Genomic DNA, 11,786 nt, shown 5'->3' on the forward strand with positions numbered 1-11,786 from the left:
GTGGATCCAGGAAAGTTAAAAAGGAAATGATCCTAACACTGTAGACTTGCATTCTTTTCCATGTGCCTACTGACACCTGGTAGCGTAGTGGTTACGAATCGGGCTGCGAACCTTAAGGTCAGCGGTTCGAAACTACCAGCTGCTCCACGGGAGAAAGATGAGGCTTTCTACTCCCGTAAAGATTTACACCCTCGGAAATCCTGTACAGGGTCGCTATGGGTCGGAACCGACTCGACAGCACATAACAACAACAACAACTGACACCCCACCCCCAGCTGCTCCATGGATCAATCATTGGTGAGAAGAGCACAAGAGACTACGGTCCAGGGAGGGAACAGGATGTGCTGGGTCACATAGCTGGAGAGGCCCAAAGCCAGGCCTGGAACCTGGGTCCCTGGCCAGAGAGGAGATCAGTGGTATGCAGATGCATCTCAGAGAAACCCAGAGCAGTGGTCCCATAATGCAATGGTCCTGTGAGGGACCTGCACAGAAATGGGAACCTTTTGGAGGACTTTAGGATAGGACTGGATCACAAGGGGAGAGGTTCCCATGAAAGGACAGGTTCCAGGGTTTCTTCTCAGGAGGGTACTGATACCTCAAGGATCTCTGTGATCCCTGGATAGAAGTCGTGGCTGAAACACCACACCCCAGAACTGGGACCAGGTGCTGGGGCAGATAGGAGCATTAGGGGGCAGATCTGGACAAGGCAGGATCCACTCTGATGCCTATGGTGGCAATCTGATAGGGCATGAATGCATTCAGACTTGTCCCTCACAGACGTCCCTCACAGACTTCCCACAGAATGACCCTCCCCTTCTCTGATTTTCAAAGGTAGGTGGTACCTCCCATGTCCAAAGATATCAGACTTGTTCTTCAACTTGAATATGAAAACTAAATGAAATTAAAACAGCATCAGGATTGCTAAGCCTTTATGTGTACGTCATTTGAGAGTGGACATGTGGTGGTATCTTAGTCCTTTAATACTGCTGTGGCAGAGGTACCACACACAAGTCAGTGGATTTAACAGACAGAAATATGATCTCTCACAGTTTGGGAAGTTAGAAACCCAAATCCAGGGCACTGGCTCTAGGAGAATGTTTTCTCTCTGGAGGAAGGCCCTTGTATCCTTTCAGCATCTTTGTGTGTCTTGACATCAATCCAATCTTCCTCTGGGCCTGGAAGGTTCTCAGTTCAGGGACTCTGGGTCCAAAGGACATGCTCCCTGCTGATTCTTCTTTCTTGGTGGTACTAAGGTTCCTCTGATCTCAAAAGAGATCAACTCAAGATATGGCTTAATTCTGTAGATTGTTCTCTGCCTCATCTCACAACTGCTTCTAATCTTGCTTCATTAACATCATGGAAGTGAGGACTTACAACATGCAGGATAACGACCTCAGATCATTGCATGAAGGATAATTGCATGTTACAAAGTTGCCATGCATTTGGAAGACAGGATTCAATCCATATTAGGTGGGAACGCATCTGTGTTTTTTACCCAGCTTGAGGCTTCCTCTCCCTCTTTGCTGCCAGGTCAGTGGCAGCAGAAGGAAAGTGTGGAGGTAAAACATGGCACTTGGGACAATCAGATATCTTGTGCTCCTTCCTGGGACAGAAATGGAAGCTGGTGAAGGGGATGCCAGGGGCTCAGTGGAATAATGAGAGGGCTGCCTAAGACCTCATATATGCTCACCTCACTTTCTCATGTGGCTAACAGCCAGGAAAGGCCATGTGTCTGGGAAAGGAGTGAGTCATTCCAAGGACAGTTCCACCTAACGCCCTGCTCCATATTCACCCCCTGTCATCTCTGAGACCCTTAAGGCTGGACTTGTTGTTGTTAAGTGCTGTCAAGTTGGTTCTGACCCATAGCGACCCTGTATAGGGTTTCCAAGGAGCAGTTGGTGAGCTTGAACCACCAACCTTGCAGTTCAAACAACTTTGCAGTCTGACATATTAGCCCACAGCACCACACCAGGACTCCTTAGGCTGGACTGTTGTTGTTGTTGTTAAGTGCTGTCGAGTCAGTTGGACCCATAGCGACCCTGTACAGGGTTTCCGAGGCTGTAAATCTTTACAGGAGCAGAACGCCTCATCTTTCTCCCGTGGAGCAAAGAGGTAAATTGAGGGTCCCAGAGCTCCAGCAGTCTGATTCCAGAGCTTAGGGCAGGTAGCCATGGAGGTCCAACATCATCTTAGCAAGAGGGAGAGAAGTACAGAGAATGGAACTGAGAAGAGCAGAGAGTGAACAGAGACTGAACACAATGCTTCTTAGCAAAACAGCAAAACAACAACAACAACAACAACAAAAAAAAAAAACCCGTGGTTGATGTATTTACAACAATAAAAAGAGTAGCTGCTGAGGCTTCTTGTGTACAACCAAGCACCTCATAGAATTTGGCTCCTTGGTTTGGAGATTTGATTTCATGGAACATCCCAGTTAATTGGCCTAATAATGTGTTTAGTGTTTTTAATGTATTGTATAGTGCTTGGGGCCTTAAAGCTTGCAATCAGCCTTCCAAAACACAATTGGCCTCCATTCACCTGGGGCAACTGAGGAATGAGGAGCATCAGGAGTATAAGGAGGACATGGAAAACAAGGGGTGCTGGAGAAGATACAGCACAGGACCCTCATCCCAACCTGCAGAGGTAGAAAAGATATCTCAGATGAAGTGATGTTGAAACTGTAAGCCAAAAAACCCCAAACCAAAGCCATGCCATTGAGTAGATTCTGGCTCCTAAAGGCCCTATACAGGGTTTCTGAGACTGTAAATCTTTATGGGAGCAGACAGTTCCATCTTTCTCCCAGGAAACAACCAGTGGGTTTGAACTGCTGGTCTTATGGTTAGCAATCTAATGCTTATACTACAGGGTCATCAGGGTCCCTTCAGTGAGGGTCTAAGGCAGGAGTGGGGAACCTTGTTTGTGCCAATATTTATAACATCATTTAGGGGCCATACAAAATTATCAGCTTAAAAACTAGCCTGTTATATTCAGTCAAACATTTTCATTAACTTACTTCTAAGAGGAAGACCTCCAACAAGATGGATTGGCCAAATGGCAGCATCAATGGACTCAAGCGTGGCAGCAGTAGTGAGGCTGGCCCAGGATCAGGCAGTGTTTCGTTCTGCTGTGCATAGGGTCGCTATGGGTCGGTACCGACTCGATGGCACCTAACAACAACGACAACAATACGATGGCTAAGGAGCTCTGGTATGGTAATGGTTACAATTCAGGCTGCTAACCTCAAATTGAGCTGTTCTAAACTATCAACTGTTCCATGGGAGAAAGATGAGGCTTTCCGTTTACAGCCTCAGAAACCCTGTCCAGGGTCACTATGAGTCAGAACCAATGCCATGACACATAACCACCACCAATATGATGGCTGAACTGCAGTTTCCTCAGCAGGGCCAGACCAAATGATTTTGTGGGCCTTATACGGCCCACAGGCCAGATGTACCCCACTCCTGATCTAAGGCAATGAAGCAAGGAGGGTGTCCTGAGCAGAGAGAAGAAAGGCTGATATATGCAAAACCCAAGGACCAAAAAAAGCCTGACCTGGGCCTAACGGGTCTAGTTGGAATCTGTACAAAGGTGCAGGGATGGGTCCTCAGATAGGCTGGAGGGTCCCCATGAACAGTAATTTGCCATCCAATGCTGGGGCCCTGCTGACTGAACAAGTCTGTACTCCCTTCAGAACATCAGGTCTAGCCCACAGAGGGGCTGGATTTCATAACGAAGAGATGTCTAAGCATTGTGTACTTCAGAGAACATCATCAGAACACTTGTCCCCCATTCCAGCAGGAATTGGCCTCTCCTTAGATGATGGCTTTGAGGATCATATACAGTAGCATATGGGACTGGGGACCTATCAACAGTGCGAATGAGTGATCCAAAACAAGAAAGTGAGAACTCAGTCCAAGGTTGAAGATTCCTTTCCCAGATGGGAGTCCTTAAATGTTGCAATTTTTTCTTCGAGGAAAATTAAGAACTGAGTTCCCCTTATCAATTTCTCCCACCTGGAAAACTCTCAGCTAGAAACTATTAGATATTTTTGGACCTTAAGGAAATCTAAATTCCATATTTAGACTCCACCACCCATGTTTGTTTTCTAATTAGAATGTCACACTTACCTTATGAACACAATTTGTTGTGCAGAAGACATGCTACAAAGGAGGTTGAGGATAGGTGCAAAGGAAGGTGGTCCATAGGGAGCAAGAATGATGTTTCTGCAGGTATATTTAGAGATATCAGTTTTCTGATAAACAGAATCCTTGAATATTTTCTTTTTATAAAAAAATCTCACCAAAGTGTGGTGAGACCTGGGGACACCTGAGCCCACGAACAAGGACATAGCCATGGGAGGCTAGAGCTGAGAGTGAAGCGTCCAGCTGATATGAAGTAAGGGGAAACATATGAGAACTCCCAAATTTGCAGATAGTACCCCTTTAACCTACTTCGATGACTTGAGGATCAAAATTTGACTAGAGGAAGATAAAAATAATTGATAAAGGAAACAAGTGTAAATTGCTACAATTTGATGAACTTGACCTATACTTATAGATGTAGTAGCTCAAAATACCAACTGAGAGGGAAAGAGTCTTCACATCAAGTATCAATCCTATCCCCTCTGTATACAGGGTTGATAGGGACGGGCAATTTAGACATTGGCTACCTAAAATTGGGGGAGCTATGAAGGCAAAAAATGACTGGCTTATAAGTTTTCAAGAGTTAGTTTAGTTTCAGAATGTGCGAGGGAAGGTAGAATCCCCACTGAATACTTTTCGTCTTGTCTAAATGGGTCTGGTGAAAACAGATGGAGATGAGATTCAATAATCTCAATCTATTCAATCATTCAATCTCAATCTAGTCAATCATTCAATAGTATTCATCAATAATGAATACTAATTTTCATGACTAATTTCAACTGTCACAATTGTAAAAGTAGAAGTTTTGTATCAAACATGGGTGAGTAGTTAATCTTACAGTCCAAGAGCAGAGGACCATCAAGGGAGAAGAGCACAACCAGAGTGTGGGACCCTATCTGAAGAAGCAGTGACACCAGAGAAGGAGGCAGAGATGAGGACATGGAGAGAGAGAGCAGCTGAAGACTCTAGACTCATGGAAAGAGATAGGCTATGTGCTGTTGGCCAGGAGGCAGGCTTGCAGACTGTGTCCTCTGGTTGTTTTTGGGTTTTTTTTAATGTTTATTGTGAATTATGTGATCGTTTACAAGGGAGAACATTAGCTTTATATTCATCCTATCGTATAACATTTCATTGCCATGGTTACAATCTCCTCCATGCATCATCAACCAACCAAAGGGTATACTCTGCAAGCCTGCCCCCTGGTCATCAGCACACAGCCCCTATCCCTCTCTGGGTCTTGAGTCCCCTGCCGCTCCATCTTTCCACATCATCGTCTCTGCCTTCGTATCTGGTGTCACTGTTTCTCTGGGTAGGGTCCCGCACTCCGATTTTCTCCCTTGATGGTCTCAGGGACATCCGCTCCTGGACTGCAAAGTCAATCACTCCCCTCCTTTTGCTACAAAACATCCACCTTTACATTTCCAACCCTCGCAGTCAGTCCTGATGGCAATTATTCACTATTGTACCACGTGAATGCTATCCACATCTCCTTTCATCAGCCCTACCCAGACAGATTAGATATTACTCAGTGGAGATTCTACCCTCCTTTGCACCCATCCTTGGGTTGTTTAAGTGATTATATATTTTTGAGTGTTTTTGTGTACATTCAAAAAAAAAAAGAACAGAGGGAATAGAAGCAAAAAATACTGCTGAATGATGATGCACGGAGGAGATTGTAATCAATGCAATGAAATGATGAGTGTAAAACTGATGTTCTCCCAAGTAAACTATCACTCAATTCACAATAAAAACTTAAAAAATAATTTTGACTTAAAATGTGTTTTTGTTCACATTTAATAACATACGCTATTTTGATTTAAAGAAGGTACTATGTGCACAATTGCACATAGAAATAACTGAAATAGTGTATAAAATTTGGAGATACTGATGATGTTGTGTCTATTGTATAATGTAGATTTAATAAGTATTTTGTCTTGGTTACTATATGTATTAGTTTACCAGGACTGTGTAACAAACTATCACAAATGGGATAGCTTAAAATAACAGAAATTTATTCTCTCCCAGTTCTGGAGGTCAGAAGTCTGAAATGAGAATGTTGTCAGGGCATGCTCTCTCCCAAGGCTCTAGGACCTAGAGTCTAGGTAAAGATCTTTCCGGTCTCTTCCAGCTTCTGGCAGCCCCATGCATTCCTTGGCTGGAAGCAGCATATGTTCACTCCCTCGGCCTTCATATGACCATCTTCCCTCTGATTCTGTCTCTGTGCTTCTTCTCTTTGTATTAGGACACCAGTCAGATTGTACTCCAATATGCCCAGGCTCCAGTATGATCTCATTTTAGCCAATTACATCTGCAAAGATTCTGTTTCCAAACAAGGTCACCACACAGTTACCAGGGCTTAGGAGTTGAGCAGCGTATCTGTGGGGCTAGGAACGCAAGTCAACCCATAATACTGTGTAAACCTGATTGAGCCCTTTTCTTCTGAAATTCTGGGATCCTTTGACTGGGGTGGGGTGGAAGTTGTAGCACAGATGCCTCTGCTGGATTACGGCCAGATGTCCATTTCAAAACAGGAAAATTCCTTTATGTTTTTTCTTCTCCCTTGTGTCAGGATTCAGGATGATATACCACTCCATGAGTGTTACTTTTTAAAAAATAAATAAGTAAATGACACTCTTGCTGTGTTATATTTGGTTTTACCAGAGATGTTTTTATTGACACTAGTCAAAAATAGACAAAGACTTCCCTGCTAATCTTGATGAATGTTGTTGTTAAGTGCTGTCAAGGTGATTCTGACCCATAGTGACTCTGTATAGAGTTTCCAAGGAGCAGCTGGTGAGCTTGAACTGCTGACCTTGCAGTTCAAATGGCTTTGCAGTCCAGCACATTAACCCACAGTGCCACACCAGGACTTGATGAATAGAAGTAGGCAAAAAACATCAACATAGCATCTCTTAAAAAAAGCCCACAAAAGAGGAAGTTCAATAAAAATGGATCTGACTCCATGCTAACATAGATCTATTTAGCATCTTTCATTCTAATGACTTAACAGTGAGACATCACAACTACAAGATTAGCAACAAAGAGGAATTATTAGTCACTGAAAAGGATGCCTGTGCAATCAATTTGCAGTCTTGTACTTCCCTGTATCCAAAGAGAAGGAAGAAAGTTGTTGGGATCCTGTTACCCTGTGGACAGACTGATCTGCTTAACCAATTGGCAGTTGGAAGACAACTACTAGCTCTGAGCATCATCTGAGCTATTGCAAGAGATGCCTCCTTCTACCTCCCACAGAACACTGCCTGAGCCCACCTCTGAAATGAATGTCTACAACACTTGTTGGCAATTTAAATCCAGAGTGAAGTGACTTCCCTGGGCACTCTGTTGCAGAGAGAAAGAGGTTCTCTGTCCTGTCGGTCTAGATGTTTATACCATCCCTCTCTGAAAATTGCATTTCTCTAGGCCACCATAGTGAGTCCGGATGTGGGGTTGTAGGATTAATACTGGACTGTTAACCTCAAGGTCGGTGGTTCAAACCCACCAGCTGCTCCTCAGAAACCCTATACAGGGCTGCTATGAGTCAGAACCAACTCCATAGCACTTAACAACAACAATAACAATCTTTGGAGTCCTGGTGTGGTGCTGTGGGTTAATGCGCTTGACTGCAAAGTCAGTTTGAACCACAAGGTCGGTGGTTCAAGCTCACCAACAGCTCATCAGAAGCCCTATACAAGGTCACTATGGGTTAGAACCGACTTGACAGTACTTAACAACAACAACAGGCCACCATAGCAGATGCCAGCAGTGCCTGCCCTTAGCCCATCACCATCACTGTTCTGTGAACAGCCAACACTTCTTACCACAACTCTCTTCTCTAGCTGAAAGCTTTCCCTGGACGCAAGGAAGACAGGCTCCATCACGTCAGTTCGCAGGGCAGGAACAGTGCTTGCCAGCCTTCAGCTAATGATGAAGGAGGATTGCTGGATGAGCAGCTGGGGGAATCATGTTCTACCTTATCTCCCAGAGGAGCCCAGTGAGTTTATGCCCCAGTTGCCTACAGCATTAACCTGCTCAGTAGCTCACCTGTTTTGGATTTTTTATCTCCTTGTTTCATTTTCCCACCTCCAAGGAGTGCTTCCTGGAAGTACCTCCCAATAAACTTCTGTTTCTGGGGGAATCAAACCTAGAGTGGTCCCAGTTGCCCTGAGGCAGGCCCCATGCTGTAGTACAGCAGCTGGGATACCTCCCCTCCTGAGGGGCCAGGTGGGGCCAGCAGAGCTGTTACTGGATGGTGGCTTCTAAGGGCTGTGGTTCTGAAGATGTGTTGTGTCTTGCCTGGGCTCTTTTCAGTTTGCACTGACTTCTCTCCTCCTTGCCCCTTCCCAAGCCTCTCAGAGGTTGTGTTCTGTCACTGTCCTGTTATTGTGCCTCCAAGAAGGTGCCTCAGCCCCTTGGGGAATCATCCTGGGGCTCTTAGTGCTGTGGAGATGGTAATCTTTGGCCAGAGGTGATGAATTTGATGTCTCTGGTCAAGTAGCTTTGAAAATGGGGTGGATGGAAGGCCCCAGGACAGCCCATAATTAATTAGGGCTACTCCTGTTAATGCGCCAGACTGCAAAGCCATTTGAACTGCAAGGTCGGCGGTTCAAGCTCACCAGCTGCTCCTCAGAGACCCTATAGAGGGTTGCTATGGGTCGGAATAGACTCTATGGCACTTCACAACAACAACAAGTCGTAGACCTGGAGTCCTGGTGTAGCAAGGTGGGTTAATGTGTTGAACTGCAAAGTCGATTTGAACTGCAAGGTTAGTGGTTCAAGCTCACCAGCCACTCCACAGAAACACTATATATGGTCACTATGACTTGGAACCAACTTAACGGCACTTAACAACAATAACTCCTGGTTCTGGGGCGCAGAGAGGGTGGGACTAGAGCAGAAACAGACAAATGTTGATCCTCCCCACAAGCAAGTGCCAAACCCCTCCCCCAAATAGGCTGGTGAGGCATATTACAGGTACCCACACCCACTCAAATGGATTAAGCTTACTGTGCCCCCTCACCTCTGTGCTCTTCTCCCTCGGTAGTCTCCAGGTGTCCAGAGCTGTGTCATCGGGTGCCCGCCCACCTGGGGCCTGTGTGCCAAGATTGCTCTTCCATTCCCTTCTCTCCAAGCATAGCCCTCATCCCCAGAACTCTGCTTTCCAGTTAGCCTAGACAACAAAGGAATTAAAAAACCCAAACCCATCATGGATGGCATCCTTGTGTGTTACAGAATAGAACGACTCCATCCGGCTTTCTGAGCTGCGAACTTTACAGAAGCACATTGTCAAACTTGCCTTCCACAGTGCTGCTGGGCAGGTTCCAACCAACAACACGTAGGTTAGTAGACAAGCAAAAACCATTTATGTCACCCAAGGACTTCATGATCCATATAAAGTAATGGAAAAAAAGCAATCTATATATACTTAGAGCTAATAGTTGTTGTTGTTGTTATGTGCTGTGGAGTCGGTTCTGACTCATAGCGACCCTGTACAAGGTTTCCGAGGCTATAAAATTTTACAGGAGCAGAAAGCCTCATCTTTCTCCCATGGAACAGCTGGAAGTTTTGAACTGCTGATCTTGTGGTTGGCAGCCCGATTCATAACCACTATGCTACCAGAGCTCCAATAGATCAGTATCTAAGTCCCCTAGGAGTGGATTCCTAATGGAGAAATGTCTAGCACTGCCAGTGTCTGGTTGGGGATGAGTGGGTGCATGCCCCTTAGGCACATGGCCCAGCCTGCTCCACCAGTATGTCTGTCTGCAGGCCTGGAAAACCACCACACATGCACCAGCTTTGCACAGTGACATTATTTGTGCAGTCATGTAATGCTGGACTTCTGGTGTGGCGCTGCCAATTAATGCGGTAAACTGCAACGTCGGTTTGGGCCATTAAGGCCGGCAGTTCCAACTCACCAGCTGCTCCTTGGAAACCCTGTACAGGCTCGCTATGAGTCAGATCCCAACTCAATGGCACTTGCTGTTGTTGTGAAGTGCCACTGAGTTGATTCTGACCCCTAACGACACTGTGTAGGGTTTCCAAGGAGCAGCTGGTGAGCTTGAACCACCAACCTTGCAGTTCAAATGACTTTGCAGTCTGATGCATTAGCCCACAGCACCACACCAGGACTGCAACAACATGTTAGTGCTGGGGCTTAGAAAACCTCTCATTCTAAGTCTTTGCTTTAGAGGCGAGAAAAGTAGGGCCCCAAGAGGGAAGGAACTCTACCAAGGTGTCCGGTGAGTTCATACCTGAAGATTTCCAGAAGCAGAAGAGATGAGGAAAAGTGGTCTATTTACTTCAACTTTTCTTAAGGCCAAGCAATCCTGAGCTATTTCCTTTGGGACAATCAACTTCTCACCTGGTAATGCTGAAAGAAAAAAATTAAATGTGATATTCCCCTGCTTCAGCCAGAGGCCTGATACTGCTATTGGACTGATTTAAAGTAGAAACTCCTGGCCTCAGGAGTAACCAAATATTGACAGAACTGAGCCTCATCATGTCAGAAGACTTCTCAAAAGAATGTCTTATTTAAATTCAATAGGTAATATATTCAAAGGGCTCACAGAGTTCTAGAAAAATAAAAAGCAATATGCATCTCAACACTCTTGTTCTACTCCCATTGTCTTCTCACCCACCCGCACCCTCCCAGAGGTTCAAGCTCCCTGATTGTTAACAAGGACTTGGAGAAGAGGCCCAATGGCAGCATCACTCTGGTCCCAGACCTTTGATCCCAGGAGAACAGACGTTGGGCTTTGCCATATTCTTGTCCATGTTTCCTTCTAGGCAGTGTTGCCCAGAATAGTTGGAATGAGAAAGACGATGTTGCGTCACAAGAACATGATGGTACCATCTACATGATTACCACCAAAGTGGGCAGGAGAAATAACAGGTGTGTGAGGTCCCAAACATTCTTGAGCATGTAAGCTGACCGTGCCCCTCGTATATATATAATGTATGCTCACTCTTTGCCTGCAGCTCAAATATTTCCTAACTTCCCATCAGACCTTCCCCTAGGTGGAGCTAACCAGACCAGTTTTGTTCATCCTCTAAATATGTTGTTGTTAGGTGCCATTGAATTGGTACTGACTCATAGCAACCCTGTGTACAACAGAAAGAAACACTGTCCGGTCCTGGGCCAACCTCACAATTGTTGCCATGCTGGAGCCCAGTGATGCTGCCATATTGCCAATCCATCTCACTGGGGCCTTCCTCTTTTTCTCTGACCCTCCACCTTACCACCTTACCTCTAAATATAGTTTATTTAATTTGCATGTGGTTTCCCTCATTATAATGTAATTACCATGAGGTGAGAGCCCCATTGCCAGAGCAATCAGAATGAGTCAGCTCTCACTGAAACCTTTACTTAGGCAAACACCCACTGTGTTCTTCACTCATCCCACTTTTGAGATCATATGAATGTAAAGTTTCTGCAGTTTCCACTAGAACTATCTCCTTCCCTGCTCACATATTGATTTCTCTATATCTTAGTGACCTGCACATACATGTATTCCTGAATTAATGAACTTCATATTTTTTTTCCTACTAACAACCCCTAATACTTTGACAAATACAATATATTCTTCTTCTGATCAATACTGCCCACTCCATAGATGCATCATATAAATGTATGTATTATATATATAT

At 45.0% G+C, this 11,786-nt stretch overlaps 1 protein-coding gene across 1 annotated transcript in view; it reads left to right on the forward strand.

The window, feature by feature from the left end:
- FSTL4 (follistatin-like 4) overlaps nt 1-11,786 on the forward strand; it is a 676,535-nt gene that overhangs the window by 259,987 nt on the left and 404,762 nt on the right. The window contains exon 3 of the mRNA XM_006872911.1: nt 11,468-11,481. Within this exon, the coding sequence (XP_006872973.1) occupies nt 11,468-11,481 (14 nt within the window). The remainder of the gene's footprint in view (nt 1-11,467; nt 11,482-11,786) is intronic.

Source organism: Chrysochloris asiatica, unplaced genomic scaffold (genome assembly GCF_000296735.1).
Source record: "Chrysochloris asiatica unplaced genomic scaffold, ChrAsi1.0 scaffold00215, whole genome shotgun sequence".
Classification (NCBI taxonomy): Eukaryota; Metazoa; Chordata; class Mammalia; order Afrosoricida; family Chrysochloridae; genus Chrysochloris; species Chrysochloris asiatica.